Raw genomic sequence first — 24,041 nt, 5'->3', positions numbered from 1 at the left:
AGTTTTCCTTAGAACAGAAATATATTTATAGTTGACTTCTGTGTGGGATAGTTTGAATCTTTTTTACTGTCCTCTCTTTCGACTTTAGTATTCCTTATGTAGTGAGCCACTGATTGAACTCTGCAATTCTGGAGCTAGTGGTTCCCTTTTTTACGTGTCCAGTGATGACGAATTCATCATCAAGACAGTCCAGCATAAAGAAGCGGAGTTTCTGCAGAAGTTGCTTCCAGGATATTACATGGTAAGGAGGAGAGGAACACTGGCCACCTTTGCTGGACACTTCTGGACAAGGCTATGAAGCTGTCTTCAGCAAGCCAAGACAGTTCAGCGTTGTTTTCTTAACAGTTGTTTGTTTTTGTACTTTTGCCTCATTAGGTTAAAAAGGGTTTTGTAGAAGGGCATGTTGATGCACACTTGTAATGCCAGAGACTTGGGAGGCTGAGGCAGGAGGATCACAAATTCAAGGCCAGCCCTAGCAGCTTAGCAAGAGCCTATTTCTTTTTTCTTTCTTTCTTTCTTTTTTTTTTTTTAAAGAGAGAGAGAGAGAGAATTTTTTTTAATATATATTTTTTAGTTTTCGGCAGACACAACATCTGTTTGTATATGGTGCTGAGGATCGAACCCGGGCCGCATGCATGCCAGGCGAGCGCGCTACCGCTTGAGCCACATCCCCAGCCCCAAGAGCCTATTTCAAAATAAAAATTAAAAAGGGCTGGAGGAGGGCTGGGGATATAGCTTAGTTGGTAGAGTGCTTGTCTCACATGCACAAGGCACTGGGTTCAATCCCCAGCACCACAAAAAAGGGGGGAGGGCTAGGGGATGGGCTGTGGTTGTGGCTCAGAGTAGAGCTCCAGCCTAGCACATGCGAGGCCCTGGGTTCGATTCTCATCACCACATATAAATAAATAAGTAAATAAAAAGTATTGTCATCTACAACAACAACAAAAATACTACAAAAGGTGGGGCTGGGGATATAGCTCATGTGGTAGAGCACCCTTGGATTCAGTCTTCATTACCAAAAACGGTGGGGGGGGGCTTTTTTTTGTCTAATGTGTTAGAGAAGTTAGGAAACACTTTATGCTTTGCATAATACCCCCAGGAACATATACTATAATTAGGAATACAAGACTTTTTTTAAAAAAAAAAAAAACACTGTCCTTTTGAATTAGTATATCCATTATATGTTTGGGATCTTAGCTGATTACTTTGTTGGAAGGTCTGTTGCTCAGGTTGATGGTGATCACATTGTTGAGATGCATTTGGAAATTTTGACCCAATGTGATGTGGGTTTATGAGCAGATTGTGCCTGAATCCCATGTAGGAGACAAAGGGAGGATGGATGGCAACCTTTGCCCTTGAATTTCACTGGAAAGCAGCTAACTTGCTTTACTGTGTTTTACTTTTGTTCCCTTAGAATCTCAATCAGAACCCTCGAACTTTGCTGCCTAAATTCTATGGACTGTACTGTGTGCAGGCAGGTGGCAAGAACATACGAATTGTGGTGATGAACAATCTTTTACCACGGTCAGTCAAGATGCATATGAAATATGACCTCAAGGGCTCAACATATAAACGACGGGCTTCTCAGAAAGAGCGAGAGAAGGTTCTCCCCACCTATAAAGACCTGGACTTCCTACAAGACATCCCCGATGGTCTTTTTTTGGATGCTGACATGTACAATGCTCTTTGTAAGACCCTGCAGCGTGACTGTTTGGTGAGTTTGCCATATTTACCTTTCTCTCAGACATCAGAAAATCTCAGAAATTAAAGCAGCTCGGTTCTTTGAAGGGCTGGGGTTGTGGCTTAGTGACAAAGCACTCACCTATCATGTGTGAGGCACTGAGTTTGATCCTCAACACCACATAAAATAAATAAATAAATAAACAAAATAATAGCTACAACAAAAAAAGAAATATTAAAAAAAAACAGCTTGGTTCTTTGAGACTGAGTCTGTGGGAGATGGAACTCTATTCCTTAGTTCCATGTTCTAGACTTCATTTAAAATGACTTTTAAATTTACCATGCCTTTCCATTTGTAATTTCTGTTTATCCTCTCACTGGGCCTTCTCTAGATAGCCTGGGTCTTGTAGTCAAACTTTGTACTTACTTTCACACTAGCACCATCATTCCCCAGATTTTGATTTTGTCTGCTAAATCCAAATTTGTATCTTAGAAGCCGAGTGCTATTGAAGAAGAATCACACAACTTTGTAAACTGGCATATCTATAGATTTATGGTATTCACTTCTACCTAGAACTTCAGTATTGCTCATCATTTCATTTCCTGTTCCTCTCAACAGGGATTTTCAAATGTTTGCATTCTGTTAAAACCATTTCTAATTCCTAATTCCCAACTTGTTTCTCAACACCTTAATTTTATATCCTGTTTCATCCCTTTGTGCTATGCTCATAACTAATTTATAAGTGTATCTTAAAAATTCTTAATTTTACTGGATACAGTGGTGCTCGCTCATAATAGTAGCTACCCAGGAGGCTGAGGCAGGAATATCACAAGTTGGAGGCCAATCAGGGCAACTTGGTGAGACTATTTTAAAATAAAATGTTAAAAAGGGCTGGGGATGTAGCTTGGTGGTAAAGCACACCCTGGGTTCAATTTCCAGTACCAATATATAAATGAATGATTCATAATAAAAATGAAAGGGGCTGGGATGAGGGCTGGGGTTGTGACTCAGCAGTAGCACACTTGCCTGGCATGTGTGAGGCACTGGGTTTGATTCTTACCACCACATATAAATAAATAAAATAAACATCTATCAACAAATAAAAAAAAATTTTTTAAAAGGCTGGGATGTAGTTCAGTGGTAGATTGCCTAGCATTTATGAAGCCCTCTTTTCAGGCTCCTATACTGCAAAAATAAATAAATAAATCTCTTTTTTTTCTTCTTATTTCTTCATGACCTTCTTCATCCCTTCCTTTACTTCCTCTAGATTCCACCTCTATTGGCTGCTTTCTTTCTACATGCAAGTAAGCTTTATCTGTTCTATCTTAAGTTTGGGAGGACTTTTTTTTTTTTTTTCAGTGCTTTTAACTAATGATGCTTCCAGGCTTCCTTTTCCTTTCTCAGCTCTTACTCCTGTCCTAACCTACTGTGTCCTCCCTTTTTGTTCTCACTACTTCAGTAGAATTACTCTTTAAGGGACCACCTACATGCTGAGTAGAATACTTTTCAATTTTCTGCAGCATTTGACTGTAAATCATTTCCTTTTTCTTTCGGTCAACATTTCCCTACTGATTTTTCTTTGTTGTTGTTGTTTTAACTGCTTTTGCAAAATCATCTTCCTCTGCTCAGTCCAGAATATTGTCCATTCTTGCCTTTGTTTGCTCAGTCTGCATCTGCTTCCAAGGATAATGTCTATTTTAGATTGTATCCTTCAATTGCAAGGACTGGAGACTTACTCAACCAATGGAGACAGGTTTTTTTCACACTGTGCACAAAAAAAACTATCCTAGCCTTAGGTTTTCCTCTCCTTTTACTTCATCCTTCTATCAGCATACCCTTGGTTGAGTTTTCACAGCACTGGAAGTATACCCAGGCTTCTTTATTTTTTGTTACAGGAGATTGAACGCAGGGGTGCTTAACCACTGAGCCACATCCCCATCCCTTTTTTGTTTTTTGTTTTAAGACAGGGTCTCCCTAAGTTATTGAGGCTGGCTTTGAACTTGCAACTGGCCACAAATTTGCAATACCCCTGCCTTAGCCTCCTGAGTTCCTGGGATTACAGGCATGTACCACCTGACCTGGGAGACCAGGCTGCTGCTACTACTACTACTTCTTCTTTTTTTTTTTTTTTTTAGTATTTATTTTTTAATTTTAGGTGGACACAATAGCTTTATATTATTTTTTTTAATGTGGTGCTGAGAATCGAACCCAGTGCCTCACGCATGCTAGGCAAGCACACTACCACTTGAGCCACATCCCCAGTCCAAGACCAGGCTTCTTAATATGACATATATTGTGCCCTCATTGTCTTGCCCGTAATCTTCTACACCAGGTATTTGCATATTATGTTCTAGCAATAACAGATTATATCTCCCTGCACAAAATGTGCTGTTTTGCGCTCCCAGTTTTAGCAACGTTCTTTCCTGCCTTTATTTACTTGGGCTTATTTTATGTCCAATTTCTACTTCATAAATCCATTAGATGTGTGCTTTTCTGTCACATAAATACTTCTCTTGTTGCATATGTTAGACTGTATTGCCTTTATTTACATTTGTAGCCCTTCTAAATTTATAATATGCTTGAAGACAGAAATCCTTTGTGTGTTTATGTCTGTGTGTGCATGGTGTGGGGTATTGAACCCAGGGCCTTTTGCCTGGTAGGCAAGTACTCTACCACTGAGCTACACCCCAGCCCAGAAACTCATCAAGTATCTACATATCTAAGTGTATATCTATAACACATTGTGGGGATTCAGTAAATTTTGAACCAAATTGAAGCTGATAGGTTAAAGTCTGCTCTGTTACAAAGAATACTTTTTTTCAGTTGTTGCTGGACCTTTATTTATTTTTATGTGATGCTGAGAATGGAACCCAGTGCCTCACACTTGCTAGGCAAGCACTCTACCACTGAGCCACAACCGCCCGCAGCCCCTATAAAGTATGCTTTTACTTAGACTTTAATTGTGGATTCCTTATAGCACAAATACATATTCCTTGTTACCTTGAGAATATAGTGTTATTTTCATGAAGAAATACAAGGAGTGTCTGTGGATTGGCAGTGGGATTTGAAAAATTAATTTCCATTACTCAAATGAGAGAAAGATAAAGGGGTATAATTAAAGACTGACCAGAGAGCTTAATATTCTCTTCTCCAAAGAGTAGGAAGAACAATGGACAATTTTATGGTTAGCCCTGAAGGTTCATTATCAAGTATAATTAGATCATGAAGCTGTGAAATCCTGAAAAAATCCTTATGCCTCCAAAGGTTCATATCATATTTGTTTGGTTGCTTGTTTTTTCCATTAGGTGCTGCAGAGTTTTAAGATAATGGATTACAGTCTTTTGATGTCAATCCACAACATAGATCATGCACAACGAGAGCCCTTAAATAATGAAACACAATACTCATTTGACACGCGCAGACCAGCTCCCCAAAAAGCTCTCTACTCCACAGCCATGGAATCCATCCAGGGCGAGGCTCGACGAGGTGGAACCATGGAGACAGAAGATCAGTGAGTAGGCTCGGGTACCAGGGAGGTGAGCACAAGCTCACAGCACTTTTCCTTAAGGAACGTACTTGGATTCTGGAAAGAAAGAATAGCTTTGATTTCAGCAGTCAAACCAGCAACATTAATGCTTATAGAACCATAGGAAGACCTTTCTTAAGCAGGACGGGGAGGGAGGGGGCAAGAGGTTGAAAAAGGATGATGGAATGAGATGTCCATCTTAAGTGTATTAAGACAAGAGTGGTGTGAATATACTTTGTATACAACCAGAGATATGAAAAACTGTACTCTATAGGTGTAATGTGAATTATAATGAATTCTGCTGTCATAAATTTAAAAAATTTAAATAAAAGAATATAAAAGGAAAGGAGGAGGTCTTTGATTTGGGGTTTATAGTACATCTGGGAAGGTGAGCTACTCAAGATGAAAAGAGTGAGTCTTAGACACATATATGAAAATTATAACTTTATAATAATGGCTTCTTAATGTAAGGCATCTTCTTAGCATCATGATTTAACTAATGTTAGTAAAATACACGAAGTATCTTTAGGTATCCTATAATATGACTGTTAAGAAGAGTATCTTGGGGCTGGAGTTCTGGCTCAGTGCTATAGCGCTTGCCTGGTGTGTGTGAGGCACTGCGTTCAAATCTCAGCACCACATATAAATAAATAAATAAATAAAATAAAGGTTCAGCAACAAATAAAAAAATATTAAAAAAAGAAGAAGAAGAATATTTTAGTGGGCATAAGTTAAAATACGAAAGTTCTTAGGAAGTTTAGTTAATTGGGGGAGTATTCCCCAAATTGCTATGTAATAGGGATTCTACAGTCTCTGATGGGGTAGGAGACATAATTAAGGAGATTGTAGAGAAGACTAAAACGGGTTTCTTAAGACTTGAGGAAGGATTTCATTCTCTTATAGTTTATGAAAAATGAGTCAGTTATGTTTAGGTCTGAGTTCCATGTTCTAATTTGAATTAGGGTTAGGAGAAGCCTCTGCCTGCTAGCCAGCAGATTTTCTAATTCTTTCTTTTTGTCTTCCCCAGTATGGGTGGCATCCCTGCCCGGAACAGTAAAGGGGAAAGGCTCCTGCTTTATATTGGCATTATTGATATTCTGCAGTCTTACAGGTAAGAAACATATAGACCTCAAAGTAGGAGACAGAGTAAATGCAGATAGCTACTCATGTTTTTTAGATGGGTCTATCATCACACCCTTCCTAAAGCAAAAACATTGAGTTGCCGTTGGACTGTTTAACCCATTGGTTTTCTAAACTTCCTTGATTTAACCTCTCTTCCTGGCTTCCCTACCCCACCACTTCCCCAAACATGATATATATATATACTTTCTCTGGAAAGCTGAATCAGTCCTCAGAAGCACCAGAGTGGAACATGCCATCTGCCTGGCTCTTTGTGAAAACCTGTGAGATGTGTCATACTCCACATTGGAGTATAGCTGGAAGCATATTCCCTTTCCCACAGAGGAAAAACAAGAGGATCACTGTTCTATAAAAGTATCAGCCTATGGAACAACAGAGATAGTGAAGTGGTGATGAGGGAGAAGCTAGAAATGTTAGGCCCCATTGTTATTCCTATAACACTTTGGGTACTAATAGGGACTGGAAAATACTTGACTTACTGATTTCATATTATTATCCACTTTCAACTGCTATTTCCAGTTTTGCCCATCTGTTTCTCCAGCTCTCTTTTTACAATTCATATTATTTTGTTTTGTTTTGCAGTGCTGGGTATCAAATCCAGGGCCTCTCATGCATGCTAGGCAAGTGCTCTACCACTGAGCTATATCCCCAGCCCATTTAAAATTAATATTATTGTCCCTGATTTGCCAGGACATATAAACTGCCCTTTTCCTATGAAGGAATAATTGATTTACATAGAAAAAGCATTGATTGCTGGGCACAGTGGTGCATGCCTGTAATCAATCCCGGCAACTCAGGAGGCTGAGGCAAAAGGATTACAAGTTCAAGGCCAGTCTCAGCATATTAGTGAGGCCTTAAACAACTTAATGAGAATCTATCTCAAAAAAGGGCTGGGGATATAACTCAATGGTAAAGTGCCCCTGGGTTCAATCCCCAGTACCTCCCCCTGTGAAAAAAAAAAACAAAAGGCATTGATTTCTAATCTGAATAAGCACTGCCATGCCTTTCTCTGGAAAGCCAGCTTACCAGAGTGGAGTACTTTGTCAGATTTTGTCTTTTCAAGGTTTTATATTATTGCCTCTTCCTAGAATTGGGGGAGGAGAAAAAAACCTATTAGACATTCATTCAGAAATAGTGTGTGTGATATTAATTTTTCTCTGCAGGTTTGTTAAGAAATTGGAGCATTCTTGGAAAGCACTTGTACATGATGGGGTGAGTAGCAGTCAGCTAAAGGCTTCCTCCCCACTTTTGCCTCTCTCACTCCCAATTTCATTTTGGGGTTTTATCCTTTGGACAGGGCTTGGTCTAAAGGAAAATGGTCCTTGGACTACAGATTCTTTTATTGGGCCTTTCTCTAACTCTGTAGCCATCTCTTCTGCTCTGTAGGACACTGTATCGGTGCATCGTCCAGGCTTCTACGCTGAACGGTTCCAACGCTTCATGTGCAACACAGTGTTCAAGAAGATCCCCTGTAAGTGGCTTCTACCAGATGATCCCCCAGTGGCTCCCTTACCCCAAGAGATGGGTGGCAGGACACCTGTGTCAGGGAGCTGCAAAGGCCAAAGGCCTCTCCTGCTCTACCTACATCCTGTGAAAGCTGCTTCTCGTCTTTATGTCAGTCACTCTGTCTGTCCCAGTCGTTTCCGAGTTGCTGCTTTCCCCCTGGCTCTCCCTCCATGTGTCATTGAGGTGAGGGCCTTTTCTGGGGAATTGGTGGGATTGCAAAAAATGTTTAGTTATGAATATAGAATCCATGCTGCAGTCTCAGAGCCAGGCTTTTATGTACAGGGAGTGATAGACAAAGATGTTACCAGTATTATATCTTCTGTCCATGCCCCAGGTACTTGGTACCTGGGGCATGGACAGTTCTCAGACTAGTTGCTGTGGGTGAAGCATTTCTGGTTTCTGCTTAAAACCTCAACTTTATGGGTTTAGAAGTTGCAGTTTGGGTGTGGTGATGTCCTATCTCAAAATAAGATAAAATTAAAGGATGGGGATGTAGCTCAGTGATAGAGTGCTTGTCTAACATGTGTGAGAAAGAAAGACAGAGCTGGGCATGGTGATATAAGCCTGTAATCCCAGCAACTTGGGAGGCTGAGGCAGGAGGACTGCAAGTTCAAAGCCAGCCTCAGAAACTTTGGGCCCTACCTATCTCAAAATGAAAAATAAAAAGGGCTGAGGATGTGGCTCAGTGGTTAAGCACCCCTGGGTTCAATCTTTGGTTCCAAGGGGTAAAACAAGGCAGGGGGAAGTGCCAATATGCTCCTCGCCCCCCAACCATCCATGCTGTTGCCATGGTAAATTCCAGCTCTTCCTTCCTTCACCTCATCAGACATCAGTAATCCTTTAGTGAGATGTAGAGGACCTAAACATGCCAGACAGTTTTATGGGGGATGGAAAAATCCTATCTTTTCAAAGTGACACATAAATAAGTATAAATTACACTGTTGGGTGCATACATCTTTTAGGTTGTGGGGGGAATATTACTAAAGAACAAGGGAATTATAGAAAAGAGCACATCTCATCAGGTGGAAGCAAAACTATCAAGGTTGCATATAGGGGAAAGGGAGGGAGATGAGTATGTGTCATCTTTCTTCTAAGTTTTCTGCTTCTTTCCTAAATGAAGTGAAATGAAACACCTCCCACTCCAAATAGTAATTCATAGAGCCTTCTTCATTGATGTTAACCCTTATTCCTCCTTTGCTTCAGAAGAACAACTTTGGCTGTGTGTACCAACTCCTGGGTACACTAGGAGTTTGTATCTGTGTCTTGGTGATGGTTTCTGAAGTGGGTGCTAAGTAGGCTCTTTCTTTCCCTTTTGAAGTGAAGCCCTCTCCTTCCAAAAAGTTTCGGTCTGGCTCATCTTTCTCTCGGCGATCAGGCCCCAGCGGCAATTCCTGCATTACTTCCCAGCCATCCGTCTCTGGGGAACACAAAGCACAAGTGACAACAAAGGCGGAAGTGGAGCCAGGTCAGCGCCAGGGCTGGGGCTTCCCGTGTGATTGGGCATGCCTTCCCTCCCTTCTGAGACCTTATCTTTGGCCAGGAATTCTACTCCCCATTTCTATCCAGGAAAAGCCAACTTATTCCAGTTTTTCCCTTACCCCATTTTCTTTCTTTCTTTCTTAATTTCTTTCTTTCTCTCCCTCCCTCCCTCCCTCCCTCCCTCTCCCTCCCTCTCTCTCTCTCTCTCTTTTTTTAATATTCTTTTTCTTTTCCAGATGTTCATCTCGGTCGTCCTGATGTTTTACCTCAGACTCCACCTTTGGAAGAAATCAGTGAAGGCTCACCTGTTCCTGGCCCCAGTTTCTCACCTGTAGTTCCAGAGACTTTGCAGATACTAAATACAAGGTTGGTTCTTTGGCCCCTTTCTCCATGTATCTTATCTTTTCTGTCTTCAGGTCTTTGGGAACCTCCATAATTCTATTTTTCTGTGGATCATTGTTAGTTGGTCTTCACTAGGATTTGTGCAGGTTCTCCTTCCTAAGAGCTCATCTTAAGCTATTTGGAAAAGTGTGGGGATAAGGGAGATCTGTGTGTGCAGACTTTCTGGTATTCACTCACATATCCTAACTAACCCTTCATCTCCTGGTGGTAATGTGAGAATTCTCACTTAGAATTTAAGGCTGGGGGCTGGAGTTATGGCTCAGTGGTAAAGCCCTTGCCTAGCATGTGTGAGGTACTGGGTTCGATTCTCAGCATCACATATAAATAAATGAACAAAATAAGGGTCCATCAACAACTAAAAAATATTTTTTAAAAAAAATGTAAGGCTGGAAAAATCTTTGCTGGGTGATGAAAATAATGAAGAGTCAGTTTTTCAGAAGGGTCCAGTGTAAAGATCATGACTTAATTTTATTATCTAGTGTATTTGTTATCTATTGAGTCATAATAAATTACCTTAAAACTGAATGGTTTAAAATAATAAATATACATCATGGTTTCCACGGTCAGGAAACCAGGTGCAGCTTAACTAGGTCTTCTGGCTCAAGGTTTCTCATGAGGTGGCAATCAAGCTATTTCTGGTGCTAGAGTCTTGTCTGAAGGTTTGACTGGGAGGATTTGCTTCTAAGCTTATTTGTGTAGTTATTGGCATGATTCAGTTCCTTGTGGGTTGCTGAACTGGAAGGTCTTAGTTCTTTGCTGGCTAGGGACTGTGGGCCTCCCTCACTTCTTTGCTATGTGGGTCTCTCTGTGAGGGAGACTCAGAGCATGGCAGTTGGCTTCTTATATGCTTGAGCAGAAGCCATAATCTTTTTGTAACCTAATTACAGAATTGATAGGATACTATTACTTGTGCTTCATTTTACTGAGTAATGCAGCCCACACTCAAAAGGAAGGGATGACACAAGGATGTGAATACCAGGAGCAAGGATCATTAGGAGCTATTTTAGGAACTGCATATCACAGTCTGGCTCCTGGCTCCAAATGACTTACATCTCTCTATGTGCAAACTACATTTCCTTCCTCCAGAGATCTCCCAAAGTGTTATCCCTTCAGCATTGGATCGAAGCCCAGAATTTTGTTATACAAGTTGGGTCCAGATTGACTGAGTTCCCTGGGTTTAAGTTCCTTAAGCGCAGCTGCTCGACCAGAGCTCTTAGTCTGTGAAACTACAAAAACAAGTTAAATTGGGCATGGTCATGCATGTTTGTAATCCCAGCTACTTGGGAGGCTAAAGCAGAAGGATCACAAGTTTGAGGCCAGCCCCAGCAACATAGCAAGACCCTTTCTCAAAATAAAAGGGCTGGGGATGTAGTTCAGAGGGAGAGCACCCCTGGGTTTGATCCCCAGTAGCAAAAGTTAGGGGATGCTGGGGTACAGCTCAGTGGTAAGGTGCTTGGCTTGGCTAATGTATGAGGTGAGGTTCTGGGTTCAGGCCCCATGTGCCCCTCTCCAAAAAAAAAAAGTGGTGAGGAGTTATGGGAGGCATGAAAGAAGTTAACTGATGCATTCGCTATTCTGAAAGTCAGGAAATGTTGGCGTTTCTTTGATTAGATCTCAAGGTAAGAGAATAATTCATGTCTCTTGGCTTGGTTTGGCAGCTGAGTAATTTTTCCTTTTTTTGGTAGGGGAGTGGTGGTGGGTACTAGGGACTGAACCCAGGGGTACAAAGTTTGAAATAAGGTCTTAAGTTGCTTGGAGCCTTGCTGAATTGCTGGGGCTGGCCTTGAACTTGTGATCCTCCTGCCTCAGTCTCCTGAGCTGCTGGGATTACAGGCATGTGCCACTGTGCCCTGCTGCAATTTCTTAATTTTAGCATTGATTGCTGTCTCAAGAGTTTCAGATTTTTTGTTTGTTTGTGCCAAGAGTTGAACCCAGGGGTGATTTACCACTGAGCTATATCTCAGTCCTTTTTTTTTTTTTTTTTTTTGTACTGGGGATTGAACTCAGGGGCGCTCAACTATTGGACCACATTCCTAGCCCTATTTTGTATTTTTATTTAGAGACAGGGTCTCAGTCGTTTACTTTAGCTGAGTCTGGCTTTGAACTCTCAATCCTCCTGCCTCAGCCTCCCTAGCTGCTCGATTATAGGCGTGTGCCAACACACCCGGCTCCCAGTCCTTTTTTTATTTTGAAACAGAGTCTCAATTGCTAAATTGCTAAGTCTGGAGTCAAATTTGCAATCCTCCTCCTTCAGCCTTCCAAATGGCTGGGATTATAGGTATGCACCACCATGCCCTATCAAGGTTCAGAAGTTTTGAAACTTTCCAAATCCTGGCTTCTTTTTGTTTGTTAAGTCTTCCATTGGGCTTGAGATGTGGCTCAGTGGTAGAATCCTTACCTTGTGTGCATGAAGCCCTGGATTTGATCCCAGCACCACCAAAACAGAAGAAGAAAAAGAAACCAGGTGACAGTTCAAGACTTTGCTTGGAAATCTCCTTAGCCAGATCACCAGTTCATTACTTAGGCACATGTTCTGCTTTTCACTAACTGGACGATGTTGCTGGTAAGTTTTGTGCCATTACATTATAAGGATCTCCAAATTCCATTTCTTTTTTTCCTTTTTTAAATAATTTTTTAGGGGCTGGGGATGTGGCTCAAGCGGTAGCGCGCTCACCTGGCATGCGTGTGGCCTGGGTTTGATCCTCAGCACCACATACAAAGATGTTGTGTCCGCCGAAAACTAAAAAAATAAATGTTGAAATTCTCTCTCTCTCTTAAAAAATTAATAATAATAATAATAATAATAATAATAATAATAATTTTTTAGTTGTTGATAGACTTATTTATATGTGGTGCTGAGAATCGAACCCAGTGCCTCACACATGCCAGGTAAGTGCGCTACTGCTGAGCCAAAGCCCCAGCCCCTCCTAATTCCATTTCTAATTAGATTTTTCTCACTGGTAACCCTAGTTAGTCCAAAATTCTATAAATAGCACATTCAGGACACTAAACTTGCATTAAAACTCTCCTCAAAGCCATTCCCATCTTCTAAAGTCAAAGCCATCTTTTTTGTGTGTGTGTGGCAATGGTGGTGTGGTGGTGTGGTGCTGCTGGGAATTGAACCTAGGAACTCCTTGCATGCTAAGTAAGCACTCTGCCAATGAGCTATACGCCTAGATCCCTAAACTTTACATTTCTGTTAGAAAAACTGCACAAATCTGTATTATCTATTGTGTAACAAGTTACCCCGAAACTTAATTTGTTCTTTTTACGACAGTAGTGTGTATTTTGTCATATATGCATAGAGTATAACTTCACAGTTTTGTGGTTTTACATGATGTGGAATTACACTGGTCGTGTGTTCATGTATGAACATAGGGAAATTATGTCCAGTTCATTCTACTGTCCTTCCTATTCCCATCTCCTTTCCCTTCCCTTCGTTCCCCTTTGTCTAATCCAGTGACCTTCTGTTCTTCCCTCACCTGTTGATGACTTTTTGCTGATGGTACTTCCTCAGTTCCTTGTCACATATTGTCCCATCTATTATAGGACAGCTTATATCATAGCAGCTTCCTAGCTTTCCTTAGAAGAAGCAAACTGAGAGGAAGCTAGTCTTTTCCTAACCTAGTCTTAGAATTCATATTCATTTGTGCTACATTCTGTTACAAGAGAATCACTGAATTCAGCCCATACTAAAGAGGAAGAGGTGACTACCAGGAGGGAGAGATTTTGGGGAGCACATTTAGAGGCTGCCTTCCATACCTGGGAATTGAAGAAAGAAAAGCAGAGTACTATGAAATATTTTGTAGTGCTCAAGAAACGACATAATTTTAAACTAAAATAATTTAAATCTACTTCCACACTTACTTATATGGTTGGTTATAGGATTCCTTGAAGACTTTTGGACTGAGGGCAGTTTCTCTTTTATTTATTTATTTATTCATTATGTGGTGCTAACTTAAGTACTTAGTACTTCTAAATTGGGTAGCTTCTTAACATCTTTCTGAATCCAAAATTGATTCTGGGGCTGGGGTTGTGGCTCAGCGGTAGAGCACTTGCCTAGCACGTGCGAGACCCTGGGTTCAATCCCCAGCACCACATAAAAATAAATAAAATAAAGGTATTGTGACCAACTACAACTAAAAAAAATAAAAAATAAAAAATAAATGATTCTGAAGTGAAGCAGCATTGAGATGTGACCTTAGAGTCTTTTTTTTTTTTTTAATCTAATTTTTCTCCTGTCTCTTTTTCTCCTGTTAGTTTAATGTTGGAAAAGCTTGAAATTACAGAGTCAGAGTTCTGCCATGTGAGTGTTTGGGATGTGGGGGAGGTAGAAAGTGGATCACTGACGGGTGCAGTGACACACATCTGCAATCCCAGCACACCTGTAATCCTAGTGGCTCAGGAGGCTGAGGCAGGAGGACCACAAGTTCAAAGCCAGCCTCAGCAATCTAAGCAACTCAGCAAGACCCTGTCTCTAAATAAAATATTAAAAAGGGCTGGGGATGTGGCTAAGTAGTTAAGCACCCCTGGATTCAATCCCTGGAGGTACCAATAATAAAATGGGTCACGGATGGAATGGAGCAAGAAGTTAATTGGCAATGTTAGAGGGGTTCCCCTAATTTTTGCTTCTTAAAGTTTTGTGGGTTTGGGACCTTATATTTGGAAACTGAGGCTGAAATAGAAGAAAGTGTCTTAACTTTGGCAGCTAGATCAAAATTACCTTGAATTTCATTTCTGCTTCCTTATTAAATACACTCCAAATATTTAACTTTACAATTCTTTTCCCTTTCAGTGAGCAAGAAATTCTAGAAGACCTGAATTAAGATTCTGCTGTCTCTGATCCTAGAATGTCAGCCTTTGCCCCAGGAATGCTGAGTTTTCTTCTGCTTGGTCATCAAAAAAGGAGTTATGATTTGGAGGCTAGGGGAGCTCTCCATTTCACTACCTGAAGAAGAATTTACTCTCCTTGACCTTCCTCTGAATGGGCATTAGTGCCTTGGACAATTGAGGACAGCAGTATCCCCTCCACTTAAGTTGGGTGGCATGAATTTTCAACTGGCCTGCCTTGGCTTCCACAACTGAATTTTTTCAAAGCCCCAGTCTTTGTGCTGGAAGTGGGGTTGCTGGACTTTGGGTTTCTTCCCTCCTCATCTACCTTTCATCAGGAGCTGGACTCTTATTAATTTCCTCAGGACAGACTGGCTGACAAATTATCCCCATCTTAGCTCTTTCTCTCTGATCCCTGAATAAGACCCTGCACTTTCTGTAAAGATTTTTGGGAGAGTAAGGGTGTTAACCACCTCCCAATCTTCTTTTTTCCTTAAAAAAGGAAAAGAACAAACAGTTCACAGCACAATTTCAAGGCAGTTTCAGATCAAATTCCAGAAGTGTCAAAGAGAGAGACCTATTTGTATGCCTCTTCCCACAGAAGAGTCCTGGTGTTGGTGAAGCAGAAATATGGTGACTGCTCTGCCAGCAGCAGTTCCTCTTTAACTCCTCCTCTCTTGATTTCTCCAGGATGAAGGAATGGAGACAGTGCAACATGGGGTTATCTTACTCCTTTTGTTAATCCAGTGGGGTGGGTATGGGGCTCTTCAGAGCTCTTCTAGGGAGGACCCTGTTCACTGCCAGACCATAAAGTTATTACTGTTCTGCAATTTGAAATGTATTCTGGTTGTTTTCTAAAAATTGAAGACTTTACATTCTCTAAAGGAGATTTCTTGTTCTTCCCAATTTTCCCCCCAAAAATGTTCTGTTGTTCATGGAGCTAAGGTGGAGGGAGACTACCGGGAAGTCCATATCTACCAGAATTGAGAATGTTTTCTTAAACTCTTGGGGAGCCAGCAGCCTCCTGGTAAGGTCATTGCTGTGCTACATGCTCTCTCCCCTCTCTTCATGCAGGGAAGTTGGAAGTGGGAGCTATATAAGCCCTCTCCTGCCTATCTCTAAGAGTTGTTTGTGGCTGTCTGTCTGAATTGTCCGTTCTTGTCAGGGGAAGAAGAGGGCCTTGTGTCTCAGGCAGATTGTTGAAGTCCCACAATATCTCTTCTCCATCCCACTGTACCTGGATAGTAGGTTAACCCATACACCAAATAACTGTCTATATTAGACGCCTCCAACCAGTTTCTGGCTGCCTGTCTTTGCTGCCATGTTTTTTACAAGACGGAAAGAAACAATTCTTGCTATTTTTTTTTTCATAATTTACTATTTATGATGTATTTAAATGTTTTATTCAGGACAGAGTTCTGTAAGGGGTGGGAGGGGATATTTGAGGGAGGGCTGGGTCTTAGGGAAAGGAATAGGGAACTCATCGTTTTTATGAAGTGTTACTATTTGCCTCTACTTTGTATTGTTCAGAAATGGCAAAATGTGATAATAATAAATATCATTTTAATGTATTAAACTTTCATCACTTATTTAGACCTCTTATTGTGTTTTTTGTTTCTTTGTTTATTTAAATACTGGGAATTGAATCCATGGACTTGCACCTAATTCAAGTGCTCTACCACTGAGATATACACCCCACCCCTCTTGGTACCTTTACTTTTTCCCATTACTGGGTATTGACCTGGGACTCTTTATCTTTTGGGAGAGCGGGTTCTGGGGATTGAACCCAGTGATGTATTACCACCAAGCTACAACCTAACACTTTTTGGTGGGGGGTGGTACTGGAAATCGAACCCCAGGGTGCTCTACTATTGAGCATCCCCAGCCCTTTGATTGATTGATTTTTGGTGCTGGGGCTGGAACCTCAGTTCCATGCTAGGCAAGCATTCTACCTCTGAGCTACATCCCAGTCTTTTTAACTATTTTGAGACACTATCTCACTAAGTTGCTTAGATCCTTGCTCACTTGCTGAGAGATTGGCCTCTAGCCTGTAATCCTGCCTCAGCCTCCTGAGTCACTTACACGTGGATTGCTTAGAATTACATGCATGCTCTACTGTGCTCAGCAGTTAGATTCATTTTAAGGCATAGAGATAAGGGAAGCTTTAGAGAATCCTCCTTTCCATACTACTATTCCCTATCCTGGTAAGAATATTTTACAAATATTTATGTAGCAGCTAGTGAGTAATGCCCAAAAGCAGTTGGAGGTCAAAAGAAGTAATTGTCCTTCCAGGAGTTTATAATATCCAGGAGTAAAAAACATAGATGGGAGATATCTAAGCCTAAATTCTCTGAAAGATGGTACCAAAAAAAGTGGAAAAACATTAGAAAAATAATTTAGGACAGGGTGTGTCTTCAGTGGTAGAGCACTTGCCTCTAGGATACTCCAGGCCCTGGGTTCAATGTCCATTGTTGCAAAACACCCAAAACCAAAAAATAATTCAAAGACAATCTGTTAACATTTTTTTTTTTAACCTGGGGATGCTTAACCACTAAGCCACATCCCCAAACTTTTTTTTAATATTTTTTAGTTGTAGTTGGACACAATACCTTTATTTTATTCATTTTTATGTGGTGCTGAGGATTGAACCCAGGGCCTTGCATGTGCTAGGCGAGCGCTCTACTGCTGAGCCACAACCCCAGCCCCAACCTTTTTTTTTTTTTTTTAGATGGCATCCCTATGTTGCTCAAAGCCTTGCTAAACTGCTGAGGCTGGCTTTGAGAACTTGTGATCCTGCCTCAGCCTCCTGAGCCACTGGGATTAGAGGCATGCACCATGCATGACTCTGTTAACAAAAGTTTTATCGGAATGGATAGAAAAAGCAGACTGGTTGGACTAGAAGTCAGATGTGAGGTGATGTGAGTCTGGGTTGATGGTGAGAGCAATTGGAAAGAAAAGTTAACAGCATTGAGATGGTAACAAAAACTTGATGGGGCAGGGCATGGTGGTCCATGTGTGTAATCCCAGTGGCCTCAGTGGCTCAGGAGGCTGAGGCAGGAGGATCTGGAGTTCAAAGCTAGCCTCAGCAAAAGTGAGGCACATTAAGCAACTCAGTGAGACCCGGTCTAAAAAAAATACAAACTAGGGCTGGCTCAGTGGTCAAGTGCCCCTGAGTTCAATCCCTAATACCAAACAACAACAAAACACTTGGGGCTGGGGTTGTAGCTCAGTAGTAGAGCGCTTGCCTAGCCTCGGTGAGGCACTGGGTTCAATCCTCGGCACTACATTAAAAAATAATAAATAAAGGTTAAATTCTTTTTTAAAAAAAATAATTATTTTTTAGTTTTAGATGGACACAATATATTTATTTTTATGTGGTGCTGAGGATTGAACCCAGGGCTCGCATGCTAGGCGAGTGCACTACCACTTGAGCCACATCCCGAGCCCCAGGTTAAATTCTTAAATAAATAAAACTTGATGGGTCTGGGTACAGTGGTGCACACCTGTAATCCCAGCAATTTGGGAAGCTAAAGCAGGAAGATCAAAAGTTCCAGGACAGCTGGAACTTTTAGGGAGACCTTGTCTCTAGAAAATAAAAAGGGCAGAGGATGTTAACTCAGTGATAGACCACTTGGCTAGCATGTGTGAGGCCCTAGGTTCAATCCTCAGTACTGCAAAAAAAACTAAAACCCTGTGATGGAATCATTGGATTGGAAGAGGAATTAGGGATTCTTGGTTTAATTTTGACTTTAACTCACAGGTTCAGCCCTCATTTAATCTGGATAAAAAGAAAGCAGTTTTTGCTAACAGGAATTGTATCTAAATGTATTTTAAGCATACATGGTTTTTATTTTTTATTATTTATTTATTTATGCTACCCTGACCTTAACATTCCCTCTTCAGTTTACAGCTGTCAAGGGAGTGCAGTAGATACCCTTTTCTGGTCAGAGGATCCCTCTAGTGGTGAGTGGCAGCTAGTGTTCATTCTATAGCTGCACCCTAATTTCTATTCAGATACAAACAAGGTCTATTTGTGTAAAACTTCTGTAATAAAAAGGGACACTAAATCCTAGTAAGGACTGGGGATACAGCTCAGTTGACAGTGCTTGCCTCACATGCACAAGGCTGAGGGTTCAATCCCTAGTACCACCACCAAAAAAAAAAAAAATCATAGTAAAATTGAAAATCCTCATATGCTCTAGTGTTTTAAGAGTGTCAGACTCAGCTATTCCAAAAAGGTATTCATCATTGAACAGAGACTCTCCAGTGGAAATAAGATACAAGATTAAACTATTTATACTTCAGTTATTTGGGGACATGAAAATGTGGTTGTTTTTGGGGGCTGGGGATGTGGCTCAAGCGGTAGCGTGCTCGGCTGGCATGCGTGCGGCCCGGGTTCGATCCCCAGCACCACATATAAACAAAGATGTTGTGTCCGCTGAAAACTAAAAAATACATAAATATTTTAAAAATTCTCTCTCTCAAAAAAAAAAAAAAAAAAAAGAAAATCTGGTTATTTTAAATCTTCTAAAATTGCTGCTTAGTCAAGAACGATGATGTACATCTGTAATCCCAGCTGCTCTGAAGGCTGAAGTAGAAGGATCGCAAGTTGCAGACCAGTTTGGGCAATCTAGCAAGACCCTGATGCAAAAATTGAAAAGGGTTAGCAATGTAACTCAGTGGTAGTGTGCCTCTGGGTTCAATCCCCAGCACTGCAAAATTTAAATAATTTAAAAAAAAATTGGGGCTGGGGATGTAGCTCAGTGGTAAAGTGCTTGCCTCGCATGTGTGAGGAACTGGGTTAAATCCTCAGCACAACATAAAATTAAATAAATAAAGGTATTTTTAAAATGTGTTAAAATTTATAAACGGCTGGGGATGTGATTCAGTGGTAGAGCACCCCTGGGTTCACTTTCCAGTACTACAAAAGAAATTCAAAAGTCCATTAATAAGGATCTGATTGCTGGTTCCCATTTATCTTTCCTCTTCCCATTTTTTTTTTTGTACTGGGAATTTAACTCAGGGGCACTTGACCACTGACCCACATCCCAGCCCTTTTTTGTATTTTATTTAGAGACAGGGTCTCACTGAGTTGCTTAGTGCCTCGCTGTTGCTGAGGCTGGCTTTGAACTCTGATCCTCCTGCCGCTGGTTCTTTTTTCCTTTTTACCCAAATTTCCAAAAGTAAGGGTAGTATGGTGAATCACCATGTACATTATAACTCAATTTCAATAATCATCAACATAAATAATGCCAGTCTGGGGTTAGGGATACAGCTCAGTGGTGGAGTGCTTGCCTAGCTTCCGAAGCCCTGGATTTGATCCCCAGTACTGGGGGAAGGGGGGAAGTCAGTCATCTATACTTTATGCTCCACCCCCTACTTTCTTTCTGCATTTCTAAAGGATCAGGTTAAAATGGTTCTAGACATCATATCCTTTCATCCATAAATATTCCAACACATGCTAGACAAGTGCTTTACCACCAATTGTACCCCCAACCACTAAAACCTACATTTTTTTACTTTTTGCATGCTGGGGATATAATGGCCTTGTGCATGCTAGGTAAGTAGGTGCTCTACCACTGAGATAAACCCAGTCCTGATAAGGACTTTTTAAAAAATATTATTTGGGGCTGGAGATGTGGCTCAAGCGGTAGCGTGCTCCCCTGGCATGCGTTCAGCCCGGGTTGGATCCTCAGCACCACATACAAACAAAGATGTTGTGTCCGCCGAAAACTAAAAAAAAAAAAAAAAAAGAATATTAAAAAACAAAACAAAAAAAAAAACTTCTCTTTCTCTCTCTCTCTCTAAAAAAATATTATTTCAAAAAATAATTTAATTCCTTAATATCAAATATCCAATCACTTTTCAAAGTTACTCAATTGTTTTACAAATTATTTTACTTGGGCAGCAGGGGCAGGGGGAGACTAGAGATTGAACCCAGAGGAGACTTTTTTTTTTTAATACTTATTTTTTAGTTGTAGTTGGACACACAATATCTTTGTTTTATTTATTTTTATGTGGTGCTGAGGATTGAACCCAGGGCCTCGCATGTGCTAGGCGAGCGCTCTACCGCTGAGCCACAACCCCAGCCACTCAGAGGAGACTTTTTATTTTGTATTTTGAGACAGGGTCTCACTAAGTTGCTTAGGGCCTCTCTGAGGCCAGCTGAGGCTGGCCTTGAATTTGTAATCCTTCTGCCTCAGCCTCCCAAATTGCTGGAATTACAGGTATGTGACACCATGCCTGGCTACATTTTTTTTTTAAGAGAGAAAGAGAGAGTTTTTTGATATTTATTTATTTAGTTTTCGGCGGACACAACATCTTTGTTGCGCTACCTCTTGAGCCACATCCCCAGCCCCAACAAATGAATTTTTACAAATAATTTTCTGTTTCTTTTTGTTTTTCTTTAGTACTAGACATTGAACCCTGGGGTGCTTCTCCAATCCATTTTTTTTTTTTTTTTTTTAGGACAGGGTCTTTCTAAATTGGTTTGGCTGGCTCTGAACTTGGGAATCAATCTCCTGAGTTGCTGAAACTGCAGGTGTGCACCACTGTGCCTACAAATTGTTTGTTTGTTTTGGATTTTTTTTTTTTTTTGGCCCCACAAATTTCTCTTGAACTCCCAAGGTTTTTCTCCTACCCACAGTGTCTTTTGTTAAGGTCATTAATGCCCTCTCATTTTGCTAAATATATCAGTCTTCATCTTTCTTGATGTCAACAGCAGCTGAGTTTACTTCCTCTCTGAAACATTTTCTTCACTAGGCTTCTGGGATACTACTTTCTCCTGGTTGTTTTTATCAAGGGTTGCTCCCTCACTCATCTAAATATCAAAGTATCCCAGGGTTCAGTCTTCCCTTCTTAACCTACATTCATTTCCTAGGGAATGTGTTCATTTGTTGTTTTGTTTTTGAAAGGTTTTTTTTTTTGTGTGTGTGTGTGTGTGTGCTAGGGATTGAACCCAGGGCCTTGTACAAGGCAAGCACTCTACCAACTGAGCTATATCCCCAGCCCTGTTGTTTTGTTTTTGAGAGTGTTCTCCTTATGTTGCCTACTTGGTCTCAAACTTCTGCATTTAAGTGGTCTTCCCACCTCAGCCTTCCTGCTGGAACTATAGACTTGCACCACTGAGCCTGGCTTCCCTAGATTTTTTAAATTTTAGTTTATGCTGTGCTAGGGATTCAACTCATAGCCTTGAACATGCTAGACAAGTGCTCTACCACTGCACTACATTCCCAGCCTTATTGTAAAATAGTAATACAGCTATACATGCTTTCTAAAATTTTATTATTATTAGCAGATTTTTTAATCTTTATTTTCAATTTTTATGGTCACTTAGTTGTATTTACATTATGTGGCTTGTGTGGTTTTTGTTCACTTTTTTTTTTTTTTTTGGTATTAGGGATTAAACCCAAGGAGGCTTAAACACTGTCCCACATCCCCAGCCCTTTTATTTTTTATTATTTTGAGATAGGCTCTCCCTAAGTTGCTCAGGGCCTCCCTAAGTTGTTGAGGTTGACTTTGAACTTGCTATCCTCCTGCCTCAGCCTCCCAAGCCACTGAGATTACAGGAATGAACTACCGTGTCTGGCAGGCTTTTGCTTTTTTTTTTTTTTTTTTTTAATATTTATTTATTCTTTTTTAGTTTTCAGCAGACACAACATCTTTGTTTGTATGTGGTGCTGAGGATCCAACCCGGGCCGCATGCATGCCAGGCGAGCGCGCTACCGCTTGAGCCACATCCCCAGCCCTTGCTTTTATTCTTTACATAATTTTCATGTTTTTTAAAAAAGCATTTGGGGGTCTGGGGTACAGCTCAGTGGTAGAAAGGGTACTAAGCATGCACAAGGCTCTGGGTTCAATCCTCAGCACCTTCTACTCACTAATTTTGCATATGCTTTTTTTTTTTTGGTACCAGGGATTAAATCCAGGGGCACTTAACTACTGAGCTGCAACCCTAGCCCCCCTCCCCTTTTTTCCTTTAGAGATATGAAAATTTTACTCGTATGTAAGTTGCAATGGTTACCTATAATTCTTGAACAAAGCATTTTTGAATATTATTTATTTTTGGTACTGGGGATTGAATGCAGGGACACTTTACCACTTAGTCCCCTTTTTATTTTTTATTTTGAGACAGGGTCTTCCTAAGTAGCCTATGCTGGCTTTTGGATGTGGAGATCTTACTACCTCAACCTGAGGAGTCGTTAGGATTATGGGCATGCTCCACTGCACCAGACTTCGAATATTCTTATTAACCCAAATCGTATTAGTTTGTCTCCCATTCTTTGGAAGATTAAATTATTGTTTGGTCAAACCTTTTCTAAACTCCTACCGTGTGTCAGGTTTACTAATGGGCTCAAGAACTGCAATGATTGGTAGCACAATACAATAGACACTAGTATCGCCCTATGTATAAACATGGCTCTATAACCAAAGTGATCCTGCAATCTGTACACGTGGAAAAATAAGATTATGTACCCCATTTGAATCAAATGTATGATATGTCAAGATCATTGTAATGTTTTGAGCAACTAATAAAAAAATTAAAAAAAAAAAAAGAACTGCAATGATTTAGAAACCTTTCCTCCCCTTAGTTATATGGGGAAAACAGATATGTAAACAAATTCAATTCAGGGGTATAAGGGTTTATAGTAGATGGATGAAGTGCTATGGGGACCAGAGGTGGTAGCTAAAAGGTCCTTACAGCTCCCGCGCCACTTTTTTTTTTTTTAACCACTGAGCCACATCTCCAAAACCTTTTCTAAATTTTGCGACAAGGTCTAGCCAAATTGCTGAGACTGGCTCAGCCTGGAGATCCGCCCCTCTTTAAAAATGACAACGCTGCTGGGCGTGGTAGCAAACACCAGTGATTTCAGTGACTCTAGAGACTGAGGCAGGAGAAGCGCAAATTCCGGAGGAGCCTGGGCAATTTAGTGAGCCTCTGTCCACCCCATACCCCAAAAAAGGTGGGCGGGGATAGGAGTGTAGCTCAGTAGTAGAACGCCCCCGGATTCAACTCCCAGTAAAATAAACAAACAAACAAGTAAATTAATAAATAAGACAGACATTGCTGCGCCTGCGCGGTGGTGTAGTCCCGTCCTTCCAGGTAGTCCGGTAGGTTGAGGGTAGGAGGATTCAAAGTTCAAGGCTAGCCTGGGCAATTTAGCAAGACCCTGTTTCAAAATAAAATTTTAAAAACACAAAAACGCAAAGGTGGGTGGTCGGTGGCTGGGAGTGTAATTCACTAGTGCGTGCCCAGTCCGATCCTCGGTACCGGAAAAAGAAAAAGGTGGGGGAGATGACGCTGGAACTGACATTCCTACCACTTCCAATGTTCCTCCACAGTTTCTCGGAGCTCGGCCAGAGGGGAAACCCACCTGAAAGCTAGCACGGCAGGGAAGGCATCGGGGAAGCGCTTCTGTTACCTGGGTAACCATCTCCACGCCACCACCCCAGGCGTCCCTTCACGTAGCATCGCCT

The 24,041-nt window shown here is 41.0% G+C and overlaps 1 protein-coding gene and 1 long non-coding RNA gene across 3 annotated transcripts in view; one reads left to right on the top strand and one right to left on the bottom strand.

Moving 5' to 3' along the window:
• The window catches only part of Pip5k1a (phosphatidylinositol-4-phosphate 5-kinase type 1 alpha), a 47,901-nt gene extending 31,757 nt beyond the window's left edge, over positions 1-16,144 (top strand). Inside the window, exons 7-16 of one of the 2 annotated variants that reach the window (XM_071618442.1) lie at positions 89-241; positions 1,415-1,714; positions 4,987-5,192; positions 6,235-6,318; positions 7,511-7,559; positions 7,734-7,818; positions 9,172-9,318; positions 9,569-9,698; positions 13,995-14,040; positions 14,530-16,144. In XM_071618442.1, the coding sequence (XP_071474543.1) occupies positions 89-241; positions 1,415-1,714; positions 4,987-5,192; positions 6,235-6,318; positions 7,511-7,559; positions 7,734-7,818; positions 9,172-9,318; positions 9,569-9,698; positions 13,995-14,040; positions 14,530-14,532 (1,203 nt within the window). In that variant the 3' untranslated portion in view covers positions 14,533-16,144. The remainder of the gene's footprint in view (positions 1-88; positions 242-1,414; positions 1,715-4,986; positions 5,193-6,234; positions 6,319-7,510; positions 7,560-7,733; positions 7,819-9,171; positions 9,319-9,568; positions 9,699-13,994; positions 14,041-14,529) is intronic. The other variant, XM_071618443.1, reaches the window with a different exon arrangement.
• LOC114106751 (uncharacterized) lies at positions 9,003-24,029 on the bottom strand. The gene is made up of 2 exons (XR_003585244.2): positions 23,939-24,029; positions 9,003-9,270 (listed from the first exon to the last, which is right to left on the bottom strand). It is a non-coding gene; the product is annotated as an uncharacterized lncRNA (long non-coding RNA).
• Positions 24,030-24,041: the final 12 nt, after the last annotated feature.

This window comes from Marmota flaviventris, chromosome 10 (genome assembly GCF_047511675.1).
Source record: "Marmota flaviventris isolate mMarFla1 chromosome 10, mMarFla1.hap1, whole genome shotgun sequence".
In the NCBI taxonomy this organism is placed as follows: Eukaryota; Metazoa; Chordata; class Mammalia; order Rodentia; family Sciuridae; genus Marmota; species Marmota flaviventris.
Note: the sequence above shows the minus strand (reverse complement) of the source record. Positions and strands in the feature narration are given on the sequence as shown.